We start from the raw sequence: 22,403 nt of genomic DNA, 5'->3' as shown, positions 1-22,403 counted from the left end.
GAGGAATAGTTTGTTTTTTTATACAAAATGGCACATGTTTTATTATATTTTTACACCCCTTCCTGGCCTTTATTATTTATGATGTTTCCTGCATGTGAACGCATGTTGCCTGTGTAAATATTCACACAGCTGTGGTCCACTATGAGTACATGTGTGTCTTCTGCTATGAGGTGTCCCTCTGAGGTGATGCACTCTCACACTGCTGCCCTATTTTAAAGCTACCTTATTCAGTGCACTGTATAGGAATGACAATTTTTCATTCAGTGGCCTCCACAGACAATATTATATTACCCACCTTTGAAATATAGTCTTTTCAGAGCAGACTCACAGAAATTAAGGCCTTACCCTGACTCCATCGTGTAATTTGATTTTTTTTTCCCAGTGACTATCAGATTTTGAGTGCTCACCTGCCAAGTTTTTAAGTGTGTCAGCATATGATTTTCAGATTAGAGTAGTTATTAGGAACAGCTGTGGTTTAGATTTTGTTAATGCCCCTACATTCACTTAGATGTATATTCTATAAGAATGTTATAGTCTTAATTTAGTGCCTTTTAGTGGTAAAGAAAAGACAAGATCATTGTCTAGCAAATATTCTGGGGCACTGGCCCAGTCTCAAGTCCAGCATGTAGTAATATAAATCTTGAGATTTCTGCATTACCTTTTTCAAGCATTGTATGGTGCAGTGCATCAAACAACAGTTTTTATTCGGTAAGTGAAATCGTTCCTAGTGAACCATGAAACGGAGGAAAGTCAGCTCTTTCAAACCCACAGCCTTACGAAGCATTTCAGAATGTTCATACATTTCTCCACGGTTCAAGTGTATAAAGAATTAGGTCTCTGTTTATTGCTAGGAAGGCCACTGTGCCTGTGATAATTCTGTCAATACAGTATTTCTTCAGGGCGTACTGTACCTGCACCTTTGAAGCACTATATGCAAAAACATTGGTGTTCCTCTTCTGCACTTAAGGCTTAAATTAAGATATTATTCATTTATTTTTTGAAAGAAGCCCAGAAGCATTTCGTATCTGTGAGCTGGAATGGGCTATTTATTGCTTTAGGCACTTTCCCATATTAATAACCAGTATAAAATAAACAAATACAATACATTACTAAATAAGTGTCAAACAGACTCTAGGGGATATGATGTAGGGGTGTGCTCATTAACTTTAAAATTGTAAGAAAAAAATCAATTATCCAGGCTTGGCTGATGATGTAATTGAGTGGCCTGTGGAAAAAATTAATTACTTTTTGACAGTAACTCTGTGCTGTGCAGGATCTGCTGCTGTTACACTTAGACCACTAGAACTTAGGACATTAGTGACAATTACAAAGCTTTAGGCACCAATTGATTTTCACTTCAGCTACCCTGAGATGAATTTTAAATGGGGGCTCTTTAATGTACCTTTGCAAGAAACGAGAATCCCTCTGTGGCCAAGTCACTTTGCGGTTAATATATACTATCCATGCCCTTGGCTAATGAAGCTAAACGTTTCATTCTTCTTGGTCGTTGCAAAGTTAACATGCATTCACGCCAACTCTGGCCAACCACAACTGCTTACAGTATGTGTTGGAACAGGAACAGGAGTTTCTGTTGTAGAACGTCTGTGTCAGCATCCAACTTCTTTTCATGTTGGACCAAAAGTATTTATTCTTGAGGTCTGAATTGCTGACATCCTATTCCCAAGCCATGGCTTGTGTTCTAGGTACTCAGTTTTATAGAAAATGTACTTTTTGTAGGTTTACATTTTTTCATTTTTCCTCTGTGTAGGCGACTCTGTCACCTTATCTTTTAATTTAACTTACTGTAGTTTAGTGCTGAATGACATCCCTGACATTCACATGTACTTGAGAAGTGCCTCCTCAGTAATGTCTTTGTGATGTAGTATGCTTATACTGTATGCACAATTATAAAGAATTAAGCCTGTCACCATTGATAGGAAGGCCACTGTGCCTCTGATAATTCTGCCAATGTACTGTCTTTTTGTACTACTTATTTATATACCATAAAGGCGCACTTGGCTCATGCAGGATTTCAGCAGTCAAAACCCTACATGTTTTCCTAATCTAAATTCAATTCAACAGAAAAAAAAACACCATAAACTTAACAGGTGCTGCAGGACTAGGCCTAGAAGAGTTGCCTCTCTTTATCCATCACCATGATCTGCAGATGTATCTATATATTTACACTTTTGTTAATATTGTTCAAATTCAGAACTTTACTATAATCAGAAAATAGCACAGCAGATTATTTTTATCACAAGAGCTCACAGCAAAACCAATTTTACCGATATAAGATCCGTAAAAATATAAACAAATACGCCTGGAAGACCACTTGTACCTGTATCTGTTGCAGAAACATTGTGATGATTGCCATCTGAAGCCCCTAGTGACTGGCGACATGTTGGCCCTCTTTTTTAAAGGATATGGGATGTTTTATTTGGTCACTTCAGGCAACGAGTCCTATTCTAGAACACAGTTTATTGGCATCCTTTGATGCTGAATCACTGTACCCTAGATTAATGAATCTGTTCTTTTGATTTGGTTCAGTTATTTGAATTAATTCTATAGATTCCTTTATTTCGTTCGCTTGCTTCACCAAGTCGCTTGAGTGGAACGTCACCACTGAATCGAGTCATCGATGGACTTGGCACTGCTGAATAAATTATCCACTGAATCAAGTCTGAGTCTGAGACCAAAATAACTTTACTGAATCGAGCCAGTGATCGATACTGCACAACTCAATTGAGCGAGCCAGTGAAGAAAGCGACGCTCTGCTGCACAGTACTGAATCGAGTCCGAGTGATCTACTGAATTGAGCCCGAACAACCCAGCAATACTATGAAGCCGTAGAGTAAATAAACATTACTCTTTGTGGTTCCCTACCACATGAATAGATATGAAGTTTGACAAAGAAGATCATTTTAGAAAATTCTAGAGCTAATGTCATAAAGAGATATCTAATTTGATGAGAGCCTAGTCTATTTACCATGTACAGTTGTCTTTTGCAGGGAAGTGGTAACATACATTAATAAAAATATTGCCAGTGTGATATTTTTATAATTGGATGCACCCACAAAGGTGAATTTATTAACAGACAATATGAAAAATAATAAAACAGTAACATGATATATTTAACATCTACTGTATATTCTTATTTCTCAATTATCAAATCAAGTTCAAAGGAACATCTTTATAATGCAAAACTAATAAAACTGCACTTTTATTTGCCGACTCATATTTGCATTCATAAGCTGAAGACAAACAGTATACATTACTGAAACTATAAAACAGGCAATATTACGTGTTTATCCTCTAGTAAAAGTATCAGTGTTAAGTATTAATATAAACTGATATTATTCAGACATTTTTGCAAAGTCAAATAAATACAGAGGATGAAAATGAAAGGAAAGGCCACTTGGCCCAACTAGCCCATTTGGTAAGAGCTTTTCTTCTTAATTGAATGTTTGGAAGGACTGCTAATTAGTAGTTAATTGTCACACCATTCTCATTTTGCAACTTGTGATTGTACTTACAGAGTAGAGAGAGCACCTGCTTTGATTTCTGATTAAATTAGCCAAGCCAAAATGTCAGATGTCTGCTATGATCTTCTTGAATTAAGGAGGATTTTTAATACTTGATTGTTCATTAGTTTTTGGCTTCACAGTTTGGACGAGGCAGTGGAAACACATCATTTAGGAGCAGAATATGAAACGATCCCCCTACTGCGAGTGGTTGTGTGTTTGTCTTCAGGCACCTATTTCTGTGCCACATGTTGACACCACCTGCTGATACTGTAGTATTCGTCTTCCTTCCATGTCTGCAGGTTTATTAACAGTAAGGAAGATATTTAAGAATAACAAATGTAAATTCCTCTCCCTTTGTGAGGTTCATTGGAGAGTTTGAATTTTAAAATGCATTAGGTTAGGAAATTGGCCAGTGCTGTCCTGCTGTCGATGAGGAGTCTGACTTTCCTCCTTGCCACTGCTAGTACAGCTGTTCCTTTGAGAACTGGAAGGTGAAGACAACTTCTTCTGTGTTTAACTGGCACCAAAGAAATAGCTGCCATCGCTAATGCCAGATTTAAATTTAACATCATTGTGGATTCTACAGCACCATCATCATTCTACCGTGTGCTTTGTCTCTTGAACAGTCTCCATGGCAGTCTTGTTTCTATTGCTGAAGTAGGAAAGCCTCACTCAACAGTGAAATTAAATGTAATACTACACCCCAGTCTTTAAGTTCCACGGTTCTGGGGCTTTTTCCATTCATGCACTAATGCTATCAAACTAAATTACCTGACTTTTGTCTTCTTCCTTAATCACAGTGCGATCACAAGTGAGTGGACATTTGTGTGCCTGCCCTGTTACCTGTTGGCTCTTGCCTGTGCAGTGCTGTGCAGAGCTGCTTTCTGTCTTTGCAAGTTGCAGCAGGTTAATAGAAACTTGTTTTCTGAACCGATGCTATTTTAGCCTACTGCAGAGCAAACAATTCATTACCGATTTTTACTTTTGTTCTTAATTTGATTTGTGAATAGTTTGAACAACTATTGGAGTTGGTGGAACTAGATTACAGTGTGTTCAGCCTAAAGCATATATCACAGTAATTTGTAAACTAGGAAATACATTTATAAAAATAAAATAGATTTTAGTTTTTTACAATAATTAAAGTAGCAGGAAAAACACTAGCAGGAACTGGTGCACTGGGGTTAAAATGTACTATGGGTAAGAACGTACACTAAAACTAAATATTGCTGGGCCTCGGTTTTAAAAGTGTCAACCACAGCCGGTACGATGAGATGCAGTTTTTGCTACAGTGCTGTATGTTAAACAGTGTGCTTATAGAAAACTCCCCAGTTAGAAGCCAACAATTTCCACAAATCTGCCGCAGTTGTTCCTGGCCTGCCTTGGTGCATTCCTTTCAGGGCAGGATATTCTCCTGGACTCCTCACACCTGGGCATCTCGTATCACCTGCATGAAGGATCTCCGAGCCGCATCAGTATCCTGCCATCTGCGGCACAGACCCTCTCCGTTTAATTGGTTAAGCAGTCATGTCAAATCCCTTGGAATCACCTGGAGGCTTTATCGCCATAAGTTGAAAACCCCGTGTTCACCACAGGGATTTAAAGGGACTATGTCCCCTTGCAGGGAGAAAACAGAAAATGCATTGGAAAGGAATTAAGTTGAAATACTGCAAGAATAAAGTTTCAATTTCAGAACTTAAAAGTTTCATACGCTGTGACAGATTCAAATTTTTAAATCTGTACTTAAAATCTCCTACTGTGGTCCACAGTACATTGAATGCTGCCTACCACAACAGCAGATTATATGTACATAAGAAAGGTTATCCTGTAGGACAGCAGTACAGATGCACAAGTATAACCTTTAAGACACCATTTAGTATCTGTTAAGTTAGGAAGATCAACAGTCTTAGAGGTGTGTGATATCCTTACCTACACTGTACAGTACCTGAGCAATCATTTCACAGAAGTGAAGAATAACACCTGAACAAATTGAGGGTTGGAGAATCTAGGCCACTTCATGATTTCCTTTCCTTAACAGAAAACTTGCATAAGGTTTTTGTTATTTGGAAATGTCTCCTTGAAAGAAGCAAGAGCCTTCACCAATCTTTCAAGTAGAGAAGCTTTGCTAGAATTTGCGGGATGGGAGTCTTTGTTTTCTTTTTTTAGTGTCACCTTCTCAACTAAATTATACTTCTGCAGCAGGTCGGACTATGGAGAGACCTTATTATCAGCCAATAGAGGCCCACAAAATAATGAGGTGCACCAGTAATTAGTTGGCTAATTACATTATTGTTGATGGGTTAAAAGGGCATATTTGCAGATGGGTTTGATGTGTGGTTTTTGGGTATGTAAAGGGGGTCATGGTGTTAATTGGATGGCTGGGTTTTGGTAGCAATCAAGAGTCTACTTGCGAGGTCTGTGAAGTAGGACCTGTAAAATTTCTGCATTTACGCCTCCTGTACCCTACAGTAATTGCAATTTTGAGTCTACATGGGCACAGATCCCTGGAACCTCTGTGTTGGAGGTTGAGGTCTGTTTCACCTTCCAGTTTAAAGAGTGTCTTGTCTGCTCTAGAAACCAAGTGGGCTCAATGGCTTCCTCTTGTCAGCTTCTTCTGTATTGAATGGAAAATTGTGCCAGGAAAGATCTTATACTATACTACTGTATTGTACTTAAATTGATTAAGAAAGATAAAATGTGTATAGACTTTATACGCTTTTTTTAAAATGTGGAATAATAAAGTATATTTTAAACCTTATTCATAGAACAAGTAATAAGGTTTATTCCATGCAGAAAAGAGAAGAAAGAAAACACAACGTTTTGGCTGTGGAGCTTTCTTTGGGTGTGTCAGAAGATGGCTCCACAGACGAAATGTTGTTTGCTTTCTTCTCTTTTCAGCAGGGAATAAACCTTTAACTTGTTCCTTTGCTGTCTACGCATGCTAACACAGCTACCTACTTGAACTATTTATTCATAGAATTTTTTGGCTGAATTTTTTTTAACCTCTTTCTAATAATACTCTACTGTAAGTATAGTGCTCACCCCCTCTTAATTTATTTTATTTTGAATTCTTATTGATCATACTGGGGAAATCCAGTGTGAACTAAAACCAAGAGTTGGGTTATTGTGTTTTTTCTAACCTTTAATTCAGAGTAGCTGTCATTTTTAAGTCAAGTTATAGAACTTTAATTTCAGTATGAGGGGATATGTCTATGCAGAGGTTTTGGTAGAGAGAAAAGGCTTCTGCAGTGTTAGAAATAATAAAAAAAAATCTTTAGACTAATACTGTACACTTTAATTCCTGTTGACATAAGCTACTATCAAACAGAATTTGCGACAGAACAGAATTAGCATTATCCCCAGTGTTTGTATGTGTGCTGAACGTTCATCTTGATTTTGGCCTGTCAGTTGTGACCCTTGTGATGGTGAGACAAGAGTGAGATGTTTCAGCTCTGGCCTTGTTCAGAATCAGATGGCACAACATGTTACCTGCCTTTAAATGTTGTCAATTCTTGGTCTAATGAGCACCAAGCAGTTAATAATATGAAGCTATCGTGACATTTTGGTCCCCATTTCTCTGTACTCTCCTCAGGGTTTTTTTTTAAATAACCTTACTTTTATGACATTCAGTGTTGGTATTTGAAAACAGACTTGGATTTTTTTTTTCATGTCGTTTCTGGACCTTTTTTTTTACAGGTTTTTCGATTAGGAAATGTCAGCTATGCAAGAGGAGAAATCAAAAGCAATTTCTATCTATACTTTTTATTGTTGCATTATTTTCTAGACCTAGTTTGTATTTTGTCGTGAGAAGAAAGCTTTGTACAGGAGCAACTGCAGCTTTTTACTTTCATGCAACTTTGTCTAGTTACTAATTAGTTCGATTTCCAGGTGTTGTCAACATGTTCTGAAATGTTACTTTATTAGCTTAGACGTAACATATCAAGAAGGCCTATGGATAATGCATACCTCATTGTGAGTGCTTATGTGAGCTGAATATGTAAAAATTTCGTTTTGAACCGGTGTTGTATTCACAAATTGTCTTTTAATTATCTTTAAAAGTAGGTTTACATTAATTAATTAACTTGGTGACGGTAGGAATCTGCTCGGGCAGTTCTAAATGTGATAAAGACATTGGTCTTTTGCCAATCACAGAATTGCATGTATCATAGGTCATTTCTGCTTCCATTTGTTCAAGGCAGTTGATCCCAAGAAGCAATAATACAAATAAACAGAAATCAAGAAGTGCTCAATCTGAGATCAGTTGAGTCTCCATCATTAATTAGACTGTCTCTGTTGGGTTTCCGGATTCATGTGTTTCCCAATGTTCGTAGTGATGCCGGGTTTCTGTGTGCTGTCTCTCCTGTACTTATGAAGGAAGTTTAGGAAGAGACCATTGCAGTTGTGGCTGCTTGAGCACAATGTTGTCTGTGGCCTCCTGAAGTCGTGTGAATATTCAATGTCACTTTGATCTTTATTCTTTGGCTTTTGCACGTGTAGTGATGTGAAGGTTTTAATTTATTGTTACAATCAGAAATTGTAATGGTAAATTACAAGAGTACATGACAACTTTTAGAAATCAATCAAACATAAAAATTATAGTCTCACACATGGATTCTAAATATATAGAATACAATTTGTTATATCACCAACAACATGCATAAGAAACAACAAACATATATTTGTGAAACGATCTGCTGTGATATGAAAGCCAGTCATGCACAATGGGATTACAAAGACAGAGTTAATAACTTCAGCATTAAAATAAATGTACTATAATATGTTATGGCCTTCCTTGTTTCTCATATAATGACATCACATTTATATTCGGAGATACAAATAAATATGTATTTACTATCTTGAACTAAACTTTAAACATGTTTGGAATACTAGTTCAACTCTCGAGAATTATAATGTGAATGAAGAAGTTTCATACTCAAAGATCCATTGGCCAAACGTCCTTGATGAGCTCACTGACTCGGTCGAGCTGACTGGATTGGCTGGTCCATGGTCTAAATTGCTGTCTGTTTGCCGGGAATGTCCTTAATGATCAAGAAGCAACAGTGAGTTCATGAACACAAGATTTATTCTGTTTAAGAAAGAACATTTTGGGTAGAGTTCTTTACTGACTCTCACTCTCTTGGCATGGCATCTTGCAGAAAAGGAGGATGATCAACAATGACCTTGGGCTAGTGGTCTTGGGAAGAAACACTATAGACTAGATTGTTCAACATTGCTTACAGTTTTATGATGTCTCTTATCTAAGGGACCTCTTTAGCTGCTTGGCCAAGGCACATAAGGGTTATTAAATATTTATTTAAATCTTTAATTCTAAGTGTAATAATAGGCCTTTTGTACTGTATGCAGAGATTTAAAAAACAAACATGGTAACATTGTCTTTGATGGTAAAGCATGCTGTCCTGCTGAGTTTCACATTTCCTTTAGCCTAAAACATGGTTATAACACTTGAGTGGATCACATGTATGTTTAACCACAGTGTCTTTGTAGTTTCTTCTGGGAAGATTTGAAGTGTTCTGACTAGAAAACACACTTCATTTCATGAACAAAACCTCAGTAACTTAGGAAGTATGAAAATAAAACTTAAATGCAAATGATTGCTATTTAATATTGAATTATTATATGTGTCACACCTCCTTAACCTTAAAATCATTTAAAAAACAGGCAACCCTTAAATACTGTGACATTGTGGAGACTGTACCTTTCTCAAAATATCAAATCATCAGAAGATATAGTAAGCATCTTAACATTAGCTCTTTCTTTTATGGAGTAGCTTTTCTGGCTGGATGAATAAGATAAAAAATTTGCAACAATAAATTGAAAAGAGAAGAGAATAGCAAAGACCACACAGAATACTGTACTGTTTACCAGCAGGCAGGAAAAAGACCAGTCCATTGACTTTCCTCATTGTGACAGCCTGATGATGAAATATAATCTCAGCAGAAAGCAGGGATGTTAGAGAAGTCCCTGATATTATTCTCGTCTGTCCTCAGATTGATGTACTCAGTGAAGTAATGTACCTGCAGCCCTGCTGTGTATAGAGCATGATGAAGTGGGTGCAGTCTGCATCCACACCTTAATGGTCGATGTGTGGTCAAGAAGAGCAATCCATCTCAATCCCTGAGGTAGACAGACATAAACTGCAGAGTGTTGTCTGAATCCAGACTCTGTATCATGTTTGCTCATTCTTTTTTGGCTCTCACCCTCCAAAGCTCAATTTTTAGAGAGATTAAGAGTATCTCTAGATCTTGTTTTCAAACAGAATTAATGCTTTCCCATTTAACAAATCGTACTGTATAAATCGCTCTTTAAATCATGCTTTTCAAGATGGTGTAAAGAACTTTGAGATTTTATACAAGGTGATTGACTGGATTTCTATCTTGAGATATCCTTGAGCTTCTGTCAGCTCCGTATGTAGTAATGTTCTTAAATTTAAATTAGTAGTAAGTAGTTAAATTAAAATTTGTTAACTGCTTATCTGGTTTGTTCTTTTAAGTTTGTAGATACATTTTTTTTAAATTAGGTTCATGCTGAAAACCTTTCACTATCGACACACCTTCACATGAGTGTGCTCTCATTTAGGAAGCAACAGTTTGCTAATATGTACTGTGATCTTATCAGATCACGGGAGCCAAGCGAGACTTGGTCAGTAAGAAAAAACAGGCTGCTTACCAGAATTTCCAGATGACCAGGAACACAGCGCTGTGGGAGGTACATTCCATTGGATGAGATGCCAAACTAAGGTTCTGAAGACCTGGTCATTAAAGATCTCTTGGCTTTTTGTAAGAGGAAGGGTAATTCTTAGCAATTCTACTCTGGGAGTGTACAATCTGTCCTTCCTAAAATTTCCCCATAACTTAACTGGAAATGTAGTGTCTCTGTCCACCCGCTGGCCTTGTGCGGTGGTGCTGCTGGCTAAGAATGACAGCTGTGCATCACCCATTTGGGGGCTACACTTCAGGGGTTGTCCCTGGTGTATGCATATAGAGCTTTGTGATTCTTTGGTGTGATGGATGCGGTTCAATTCTGATGGTGCTACGGAGGTGTTTTCTAACACTGGGCATAACTTGTGAGTTTACCCTGCTTACCTACCCTGAGATCTTACATGTTAAACGTTACAAAAGTAAAGTAGGGATACTTAAGAAAAACAATTACAACATAGTATAAAAAGTTTAGGTTTAGAAAAATAGCTAGAATTATGAGGAAAATAGATATTAAACATAGTATCTACTTCACTACTTCTTACTACTTCTCCTGTTTGCACTGCCACTAAGCCAGAGGTATACAGTACTACTACATCTGTTCTGCTATAGAAAAATTAAAATAGACTGAATCGAGATGCGGTACATTGAAATAGGTCTTTTCCCTTTGTGGAACAGACTAGTGCTTTCTGCCTTTTAAGACAAAAGGGTGCAAGTCAGAATTAATCCATTATTTGCCTTCTTTTGACATGAGCTGGCAGATATAAATGTTGCAATTCAGTCTGTTTTGCATTTTTTCAAAGATAGAGAATTAATCATAAAGTGAAGTAAAACTTTATGCATTTTCCTTCTTTTGACTTGGAAAAAAACTTTCTTGTTTGTTATGCCTTGATAACTTCTAATTCTAACATTTGTTTTATTGTTTTCTCCAGTTTGTATTTTTATCCCTACTGAATTACTGTAGGTGTTGTTCAGGCTTCTGCCGTCTTTGCCTGTAATCAAGTTCTTATGAAAGAATGTCTAGAAATATGTCCTGCATTAGATAAATAATTCTAAATGAAGGAATGCATGAGTGTCTGCTTTGAAAGCTCATCTGTCATCTGTCATCTGTCATGTTGTGTTTGTATCTTTCATTGTGCTTTACTGTTGTGGTGTGATTGTTCTTGAATGATATGTGAGCTTCTACATTTACTAGTGTCCTGCTGGGGAGCTGCATCCATTATGCTCTTGGCTTTTTCACCATTTATGTAACTGGAATGTTATTTTCAAATCTCTGCATGTATTTTGGTTTTTAATGCCCGTTTCTGAATCAGAGATGCTTTCTGTGTCTGGGCTGCATCCTTCAGAATTAATTCTTTGTCATTAGCAGTAACATTCTACCATGGCCTTTGACTTCCTCCCTGCTGTATTATTCTTTAATGAAAAAACTAATCTTCAACATGTAGATGATTATTAACCCCGGTCATACAGTATTTTAAGTCACTAAGAAATTGTTTTTTCATCTTAGCATCTGCATTTTGCTACCACCTACCTGCCAGCAAATTACATGTTATTTTTTTTTTGCCTTCAAGATTGAACTAACTGCATTGTAGAATAACATTTTTATACAGCTTATTGCCATGCACAAGTTTCAAATGACACAGAATTGCACAAACGAGCAGTCATTGTAGCTCTTACAGAGTCACACTAGAAAGAAACAGTCATGTTACTTTGGTGCTTGTCCTGTAATTCCTAAAATTGGCTGAATGATCTCCTTTGACTGCTGTTTCAAAATTGCTTGGACACATATAGTGCCGACTGTCTGGAAATCCTCTTTTTGTGTGTGGAATGTGCCCTTTTCTTGGCTGTTTTATCAATAAATAATATAGCAGTAGGTTGTCAAAGGTTGAAGGGGAGTAATGATCATGAAAATGATAGTTACATTCTCTTAATATGTGCATGTTTTTGCAACAAACGTTGGCGTATTGCAAACGGGTCTTTTCAGGGTCCAGTTCCAATTAAAATTAGACATGTAGGTCATACTTTTGAAATGTGTTGGAACTCTAAACAACACACCAATGTTTTACAAAAGAAATATTTTTCACATGGTGGGATTGCTTTTGAACAAGGTGAAAGTATTTTCTTGTTCTATTTCTTTTGCAGTAAAATGCTTTCTAGATCTTAAGTGTCTTTTGATCAGCCCCACTGATAAAATATACAGAACGGCTTCCTTTTTTTTTGTCTAAAAATAGTACTTTTTTAAAAGAGACAAAGCCATTGTACAACTGCTGTGTTTTCTTAGCAATTTTTTCAGGTTTGTGTGTTCTTGAATGCTCTGTTTCCTCCATTCTCTCCATTCTTGATCCTAGGTCCCCTTACAAAGAAACAGAACGATGATTTAGTCGATAATGACGGTGCAGAGGATGAAGGTATTTTTTGATGCCCAAATGATATGCATGACAAGGAACCCTCCAGTTTTCTTCTTTTTTTTTTTAAATTTCTTGTCCTCTTTTTAAAAAGTGAAGATTTTTTTCTTCCTAATTTTTGATGGATGTGTTTTGTCTTTTTTGCTTGATGTTAACCTATCTTTTTCTTTTTAAGAGTATGTTTATTGTTACCTGTTATATAGACTACTTCATTGTAATATCTCTAAGTGAGGTTTTTGCTTGAAATCTTTCTTTTTTTTACATATTGCATCCCACCTGAAAATAATCTGTGAGACTGATAACAATGACTAATATCCCTTTTAACTATTCTTAACACTTTTTGCATGATTTTTCAATCCTCTGCTATTTTTATATTACTTCAAAACACTACAGGCACGTTTTATACCTGATTCAATAATACTAACATCTCAAATCAACTTTAATGTTAGTTAGAAACATATATAAAACTACAGTTTCTTAAGCAACAGCAATATTCCTGGTATTCAACAGATAATAATGTCTAACTGTACAAAAGAATAATTCTAATTCAAGCAGTGTAGAAAGTCACCTTTAAATTTTGCATCAAATATTTGTATGTTAAACAAACACGTTTTTGAATATCTATGAGATCACATTATTCACAATCACGGGTCAGATTAACTTTACAATGATGCACTTTTAAAAGCTAAGTAAAAAAAAAAACAGAAGGTAAGAATGTCTTTTAATCAGTAGCCATCATTCGAGCCATTACATCGTTTTGCCATTAAAGACAAGCAAAAAACAGAAAAAAGGCAGAAATCGAAACTGAATGAAAGTATTGATCTGGGATTGATAGCCCCATGAGCTTTGAAATTGAAACTAATTTTCTGATAATATTAATCAGGGGGGAGTTCATCATTATTATTAAGACCTTGGCTTCCAAGCTACAAGATTATGAAGTCCATTCCCAGCTGTGCACCCCAAGTTCTGCAATCTACCCAGATGTGTTAATAGGAGCTGCTGTTGCTTTTTAACCCACAGTGGACAAAGAAGAGACTACCTGAAATTGAAAACGCTGATTGGTAATGAACTCGACTATGAAAGCACCTATTTTTTGTGAATCCACCATGGAGATCAAGTGCCACAGTAATAGAAGAGAGCCCTTTATTTCCCAGCAGAAAAAAAGGACCCCTGGCTGCCCTTGATTCAAAACTGGTGGACATTCATCAAGGCGGGGCTGGTTCAACGGAAACCACTGGGAGGTGCCGTGGAAAATGATTGTCTGCTCTTTTTAGCCTCAGCAGGGGAGGTCACATTGAGTTGCACCAGTTCAGGACGCTTGCTGTCAGTCAGTCATTTTCCTTTTATTACACTTTAGAATTCAAGTGAGATCACAGCCTGACCAAGAGTGGAGGACCTGGCCCATAGGATTCTGCTTCAGCAGCAGGAAAACAAATCATGGCTAATCATATGATTAAAGATGAAGACAAAACAGCTCAGCGGAGCTCTGTTGCCTTTATCAAAGTGTATCAAAGCAGTATGCATGTACCTGGTAATCATTTCTAATCAGCTCTGGTCTCTGAAAATGATACCCATGATTTGGAAATGCTGGTTGTTTATGAACACACAGCACTCCGAGATGAAAGAGAAGAGGACGGCATAAATGCATCTTCAGAAACATACCCTGCAAGCCCTGGTAGCACTGCACGTACACCGAGGCGTCAGCTGTCGGTCCAGCCTTGGAGGACATGGCCAATCTTGAACCCAAGTAGCCCTGCCAGAGCCAACCAGCTGTCTGCTGACCCGGTGGAGTCCAAGTTAGAAAGATCTTTGGACAAATTGGGGCCAGCCTGTGCTTCGGGAAAGAAGGCTTATTGGTTGAGCATCTTTTGCAAGCAAACTCATTCACTGGTTGACTTGATGTACTTAATTATTATGTCATTAAGTTACTGTGAAATCAGTTGTTTCTGTTTTGAGGGAGTGTAATTCGAAGGATAATTTGGTATCCCTGTGGATTTGCAGGAAAGAACTCCTCTCTTGTTCCCTGCATCACTAAGCACTACGGACCTACGTTTAGTCTGAGCTGTGAGTTACTGCTCGATCCAATTTCGTCTCTTGTAGTTACATGAGGTTGTGCAGTGGAGACTGAATTAAACAGGGTTCCTCCCTCTAAGGTGATGGTACACACTGCCGCTCTGCCAGGGCTGTTTTTTCATGGGAAGCTATGATTCTTCCATCTGATGGTGGTAATGATGCACTTACCGTGTGCTGTGTTTTATTTGATGCTGGGAGGTCATCTGGATTACAGGACTGATCTTCTGCCCTTATGTTTCAACAGTGGGTATGGAATGGACTCCCAGCCTGGCAACACTTGTCTCCAGATTCACTGAGAGTCAGGTTGCATTTATTTCTGAGCATCACGGAAATAAGAAAGAAAACTCCTTCCTGAATGCTTTTTTATTTTTATCACGGACAATTTTATCAGTTTTGTTGGTATGCTTTTATTTTGTCCTGTGTTATTAATGCAAGTACACATCCAGCTGGTGTGTAGGCTGATCAGATAAAAGAATCAGAGTGAATTGAAGATGTTAAAGAAATCGCAAAAAATAAACCGTAGTTACGGTTATTAAACCCGTCTGCCTATAATCACTGCCTTTTAATAATGAAAACACTGCTATAATGCGACTGCAGAGGATATAACAATGAAAAGGGAATTGGTCCTTTAATTCCAGCCTCTGCTCTTGACTTTCAAATGCTGTTCTGCCTTCTGCTTGTAACCCTTCGAGAGGGTAATAACAGGAAAACCATTTTGGAGTGCTGAAGGAACATAACGTAATTTCAAAACCCAAGAGGCTGCCTTGATCTTTAGAATTCTTCATAACTGACATTTGGTTGAAGAATGTGAATGTGAAAAACCTCCTTACTTTCTTTTTACTTATCAAGATAAAGTATGTTAAGACATGCAAAAGCATGTCCCTGAACACTGCGCTCATCAGCAAATCCACAACAGAATCTCATCTCTGTTCTCTGAAGGTGCTTGACTAAATACACAGTGTAAAACATTCCTTGAAAATGTGAGGACTGCCCTGAAAGAGAGAGAACCTAAATAAACTCTTTTATCCGATTGAAAGCTTTCAATAGTTGTACAAACAGTCTGGAAAATCACACTGATACATGCCACTGAAAGGACAGCTTGACTGTTGTAATGTGGATTATACGACTAATTGGATAGAGGCTAAAAGCAATGTAATTATGTGAGTAACATGATGGACAAAACGGCCTTAAGGCAGAATTAACTGTTCATAATCAAACATAATGAGTAAAATTCGCAAGTCTTGTTTTTGTTCTGAAATCTCACATTGTTCTTTTGTTTATCTCTCTTCCTTTAGTATGTATTAAAACCACATGAAAAATTTTGCCTAAATGATACAAATTAATGGTCTTTAACAGTTTTTTTGCTTTACACTGCTAGCCGATGTTGACCTCTGTACTGATCAGATTCCTTACAAATATTTGCAAAGTACCAGGAACATAACATGCATGTTGCTTAAGAAACAGAGCAGGCTGACATCTAAACCTGCAAATGATTTGTCTCAGGTCACTAGTGGTAAATAAATGTGCAGCTTGACCACAGTTCAGTTTACATTTCTGGCTGTCAGGTTGAATTTGTTCTTCAATTATTTTGTCCTATTCTTTCTTCCCTCTCAGACATCCGTGAGAGTGGGAGCCCGAAGCCAGTGATGGTGTTCATCCATGGAGGCTCGTACATGGAAGGAACAGGAAATATGTTTGATGGAAGCATCTTGGCAAGTTATGGGAATGTCATTGTCATCACTGTTAACTACCGGCTTGGGGTGTTAGGTAAGATGGTAGATATTTTACTCTCCGTCTCCTCCACAAAAATGTCTCTTGTAATGGCTTGTGTTCAGCAGTTATAAAAGAATGCCTGGAGTTCACTCCAGTTTAGGTTGTGCTGTCATTTTCTTTTCCACAAACCTAGGAAACTGTACTCGCAGGAGCTGATTTACCTTCTCGAACATCAGGCTTATGAATATAAAACTTTCAGGACCGATTTTCTGCTCCCACATGCCAGCTGCAGTTTGTGTCAGAGAAAGTTTGCTTGGAGGCAGATGATATAACATGATAGTAAATAGAACAGATATCCATTACCACTGATTCTGAATGCTGTTTGCTTGAGTCAAGGCTGCCTTCTGAGTGTCAAAGGAGCTCTCATTGGTGTCAGTATTTTATTATTTTCCCCTTAAGTCATTGTGTTCTGCAAGGTTAATGTTTGTGTGTCAAGCGAGTGTGCTGTCGGTTTTAATTCTGAGTGCTTTTGTAATGAAAATGGCTTATTTTTGCTCAGCAGTTAAAAAAAAACATTCACACAATTCAAGAGGACTCGGTTAAGGCTATTTTAGCATAAAACTCAACAATAATTTCTCAATTTTTATGGAAATGTGTAGAAAAGAAGACTCAGAAGGACCTGTAGCATAACAGGTAAGTTAAACTGGCCTGTAGCCAGGCTGTCGAAGAGCACTTCCCAGCAGTTTTTATTTTCACTGTAAATAAGGTTTTCAGAGGTTTGCGCTGCAGAAGGTAAACAGAGACACCACAAGTGCTTTGTGTGAATGTGCTTGTGAGCTAATCTCTTTGCTCAATTAATATGTACTGTAGAATGGATAGACTAATAAACACCTTTGTGTGTACAGGGGTTCTACAGTAACGATTGTGCCATGTCTAGTTGTTCAAATTATATTTGAAGGAACAATTTCTAGCTAATGATTTGTTATTGTTGAGGTAGTCGTACATTTTTTCTGTGTAGTTAAGTTATGCAAAGCTGTAATGAGGTTGTATTTATTATTTATTGCCTTCTGTTATTTTTTTAATTGGGATTGGACTCTGAGGTGCTTTGTACTCTCTGCTGAAGCTGTTGCAGTATTTTGTGGAGTCTTATTGAAACAGCATGAGACGAGCAGACCCTCTGTCATTATCTGCATTACCCTGGGTGTATGCAGGCAGTCACATCACCGACGCCCTCCTGTACAGGCCTCAACGCTTGCTGCTCAGTGCCACTTTACAGCAGTGCCCACGCATTTATATTTCTGATGTGACCTCTGCTCTCGGTCGACTATTGATCAAGTAATGAAACAAAGGACAACCTTAGATGAAAAAAGCAGCTATTTACAAATCTGTCTTTTGAATACAGTCTCTATACAGTTAATTGGTATAAAGCGTGCACCGGGGAGTGTCGCTAATTGTATTGGAATCATTTGCTTCAAGGCATATCAGCAACATTCAGTACATCCTTCCAAAATAGAGACACTGGCTTTTTCCCCCAGATTGAATTGGTTTTCTTTTTTTATTTCTAAGCTTTGCAGTTGAAATTTTTGAACAGCTTGAATTTTTCTTTGTGGCTTGTGTCCTGTCCAGTTTGCAGTCCTGTCCTGTGACCTGTGCTTCTGGGAAAGGCTCCAGGTTTCTGTGGTACTCTCTTGGATATACAGTAGGCGATTTTCTGATAAAGGGCGGATAGATAGAGTTTTTTTGATGGTTTTGTATTGCTCTGAGGGGTGAATTGCCCTGCAACTGGTCTTCTGGATGGATTGTGTTGAGCAGGGACTTCCTTTCTACAGTACAGCTCCCTGTACGCTTTGTGTTACAAAAATGAAACTCTGGGCCCTGGGTGTAGTTTCTTCTGAACAGCTGTTACTTCTTGAGTTTTGCACTGAACGTCAGGATTATTGTACAGTCATAGCGGATGAGCTGGGTGTTTATTGTTCATGTAACACTGAAAACGTGGCGATGACTGTAGGCCACAGAAGTGCTTTTAACCTCCAGAAAGAAAGTTCTAGTAGTGTACGTGTGGCTGGTAATTGTCACCATTTTGAAAATTGCTAAACTGAGTAAACTGGGCTTCAAAGTGGAAAGTGCCCTGTTAGATACAAAATTGAATTGTTTCCTCTCTTGCATAAATAATCCATTCCAGTTCACCAGCTGGTTGCTCGTTCATCTCCTTTCCAATACCGCTTTCGGTGCTATTTCATGTCAGGGGAACTTTCTGCTGAAGCCCGCGATGTCCAGAAATGTCACCCAGATCCCATTCACTGCCTGCCCCCATGTTCTTCACCCATCTGCGTCAGACTGATGACGGGAGTGGGTGGGCAGTCTTGCTCTTGGACAACAGTGATTGCTAGATGAAGGAGGTACTCTGATGGAATTACGAAAGTGTTGGATGTTTGTATCCTCTCGAAATGGCTGCACTAAGGAGAACAAGCACTACCGAGTTCTGCATTTTCTTGGGCCCTGAGAAAAACCTCAACTCATACACCAGTTTTCTGCAAGTCTTAAAATGCATGGCACAAGATTTAATTCGTGTGTTGGGTTTATTTTTTTTCAACCATGTAATGTGCTGTTTTCAGTTGTTTTTAAGTTCATGAAATATGAAGGTTTTACCTTGCAACATATTTTAGAGGTCAGTTTTTTTTATCTCCCTGGAAATTAGTCACTGCTGTTACAGGTCAAGAGTTTCCAGTGGGTGAGTTTTTATAACAGATGGTAAGTGGGTATGAAAAATATCTGACGTTTACTGTCGTTATCACATAATCATCCTCTTGCACTCCTGCTCAAAAAATAGATACTAATAAGATAGACAGCACAGGAAGCAGCCTGTTCACATATTTTTGATTTAACTTCTCATGTATCTTGCTTTTGCTAAGTGAAATATGCTGTCTCAAATAAAGTTCATGTTTTGGAAAGGCCATAAAAATGAAGCCCTGTGCTGGAGATAAATGTAAATCCTCCAAGTATTTCTCAAATACTGAAAGTATCAGTTTCTGCGATAATTCAGTGGCACAGATTTTAGCATTTCTTTTCACTTGCCTTGATTATAGAGGAATAAAGTAACTGTCCAAGGGAACCTTTCTACAATTTATATCAGTCCTTGCACTGTAGCGATCCTGCAGGTTCATTTATAGGCCCATTTCAGAGGAGATGTGCTGTTGTAAATTGTCCGCAAATATGGTTAGTTAGGAGTGTGGCAAAGCTGCCGCAGAGAGAGAGATTTATTTCCCTTGCCACTGGCCCAGAGCCTAGACCCTTTCTTGTAATTTGGTTTTACCTGTTATAGAGCTGAGAAGACAACTGAAACTGCAATGGAGGCTCCTGAATATGGCCGTTGTGTGCTCAGATAGGCAGAGGGGAGTTTCGATACTCCCTGTATGCGATGACATGTGAAGGATGTTCCCCAGCGATCTTCGGGGGATCGGCACTGCCTGTCTCCCCGGCACAGGGAAGCTGTGTGGCCTTGTGCAGCGATAGGTTGTAAAGCTCCGCACTGCAGAGAGGGGTGATGATGATGTAGTAGTTTTACACATTTTGACATTTCATCTCGCTTAGTGCATCACAGTGGGAGACTATTTCATTAACATTGCTGCTGAAACATCTACAAGGTCTACAGCTGGTAGTTAAAGCCCATTGACAGGGAGCAGAAGGGATTCTTATCGCTCTTCTTTTCCCCCCTCTCCTTTTCCAACAAAGGCCAATGGCCCTCTTGCTTAATGCACGGATAACGCATTTCATCTGTCTCCTCAGATACGCAGATAGTTCTCTCTGTTCCAAGGGGTAAGATAATGCTTTGACTTTGAGCCTAAAATATTCTGGTACACTGTCAAGGATACAGTATGTGGTCCTGTCTCTTTATGTTCTGGTCAGACATTCGTAAGGATCTACAGATCCACAGATCATTGTGTAGAAGATGAGCAGGACAGGACTTCCGGGGAGACCAGGGGAATACCAGGGCTGCTGCCGAGCACTCGTCTAACAGTTGACTGTGATGTCACATGATGCAAAGAGTGAATCACTTGGCATGAGCCTCGTGAAACCATGTGAATTTAGTGCCTAGATTGTGGACCTGTCTAACATGGTGAACTGAATGAAGCAGAGTTATGGTTCTATTTCATCATATGCAAGAGCAGCACACATGTCGTGAACACATGGAAGTGATGGATAGGAGCCCTGTTGGAGGATTCCCTTTATTTCTCATTTCTCTGAGTTAATGAGTTGTTGTTATTATTGCCACTTTGTGTTTAGTTCAGCTTCAATCACAAGAACTTCATTAGTTGTGATGATTCCTTGAAAATTAAAAGATAGTGTTGGTGGGTGGGGGCTTGGGATCAGGGTTTGATTCGAAGGAACAGACCGGAGCAGATTGCTTCTTGTCACTTCTAATTAGTATAATTATCATTAATTGCCATATTTAACCATAAATATCAATTACTATGATTATTAAATTTTGCCTGCTATGAAAAAAAAGGACACAGTGAATACGGTGCATACTGATCAACACCTGTGTGTGTTCCAGCTCTCTCTCCCCACTGCAGCGAGAGATGCGGAACGATGAGTTATTGCAGTCCATTTAGTATCCTACTGGGGAGAACTGGGGCACCGAGCAGTGTCTGTGTATACAAGCTGCCTGGAGAAGCATGGACCCTTTGGCTGTGGAGAGAATGCCTCAGGCACTTCAGAGACCACCACTCCTCATGTTTCCCTGCTGTGCACAAGGGAACTCATACTAGCCATTAATATTATTCAACAAAACCGTTTCATACAGAAAAGTCTAACAATGCACATCACATTGCCGGCAGCTTCTGGGCTCCTCTCCACAGCCGATCGATAAATCACAGGCCATGGCCCTGAGTCTGGAGTGCAACTGCAGGTTTGCCGGCGAGGGAGGGACGTTTGACAGTGACCTGCAGCATCACAAGATTAAGCCTTATCCACAGCCCCAGCACACACACAGAGGGCGAGAGGTGTAAGGGTAAGCTTGTGGAGTTTAAACCAAAACGAGCATTGCAGGGCACTCCTGAGAGAACAGGGGTTTTTTGATTGGTCTTTCCACTCGGGACCTTGTTTGCCATTCTCTGACACAAGATACACATGCTGTTCACCCTTTGGCTGGCTTTATGTCTTTTCTGATATTATCCTCGGTGGAGATGTTCATTTACCAAACCGAGATTATTTGCGATACGGCTTTGTGTTTTTTGGAACTCGGGTGTTGTGGTCTGCTTAGATATTCACTCAATAGTACCTTCCCAATACAGTTTGTGCTAGGCAGTACAGAGGTGATTTGTCTGACTTTGCAGAGCATGTGTCCATTACAATCCTTGGAAAAGCCATAAATAAATCTGAACCATTCCCATGGAGGGTGCTCATGGATTAGGGACAAGAGGCAGGGAAGGGCTGGTGCAATCAAGGGACACTAATGGTAGTGTTATAGGAATTTATCATTGTGCTAATCTTTATATACTGTATGTTTTCACCTTTATGAAGATATTTGGGTGTGGTGGGGGAGGGAATGTTCTCCCTATGTCCACATGGGTTTCCTGCCATGTGTTAGAAACTCGGCCATTAAAGTAGTTGGCCAGGCTAATTGGGCACCATGATCTTACGGGTGTGCAGGGATGATAATTGTCCTCATTGTTGTCCAGTCTGCTCTGAGAGTACAGCCACTCCTCACAGGACCTGCGATCCATCTTTCTGGATGCATACAGGAGCACACAGACACTCTGTATATTAGATTTAACTGGAAGTAGCTCTGGTTCAGCTTCACGATACCTTTTACGGACTATTTGTTTTTCCTGTTTTACTCGGTTTACTGGCGGTGAGTCCAGTCTAATTGTCGGAACACAGTTCACTTCATAATCCTAAGGGATAAGTCTCCGGCTGGCACAGGCCTGACCGTACTTCCCAAGGGATCCCTGGGATAGCTTCTGGCTCCACAG

General features: G+C 38.8%; 1 protein-coding gene across 7 annotated transcripts in view; it reads left to right on the top strand.

Annotated features, from left to right (window-relative positions):
- The window catches only part of nlgn1 (neuroligin 1), a 226,984-nt gene that overhangs the window by 76,634 nt on the left and 127,947 nt on the right, over positions 1 to 22,403 (top strand). For 5 of the 7 annotated variants that reach the window (XM_088621663.1, XM_088621682.1, XM_088621673.1 and 2 more), the window contains 2 exons: positions 12,586 to 12,645; positions 16,330 to 16,482. In XM_088621663.1, coding sequence (XP_088477789.1) covers positions 12,586 to 12,645; positions 16,330 to 16,482 — 213 coding nt within the window. The remainder of the gene's footprint in view (positions 1 to 12,585; positions 12,646 to 16,329; positions 16,483 to 22,403) is intronic. The other 2 variants (XM_088621697.1, XM_088621689.1) reach the window with 1 other exon arrangement.

Source organism: Lepisosteus platostomus, chromosome 2, assembly GCF_059453375.1.
Source record: "Lepisosteus platostomus isolate fLepPlt1 chromosome 2, fLepPlt1.hap1, whole genome shotgun sequence".
Taxonomy (NCBI): domain Eukaryota; kingdom Metazoa; phylum Chordata; class Actinopteri; order Semionotiformes; family Lepisosteidae; genus Lepisosteus; species Lepisosteus platostomus.
The sequence above is the reverse complement of the archived record's forward strand: the minus strand, read 5'-3'. Positions and strand labels throughout refer to the sequence as shown.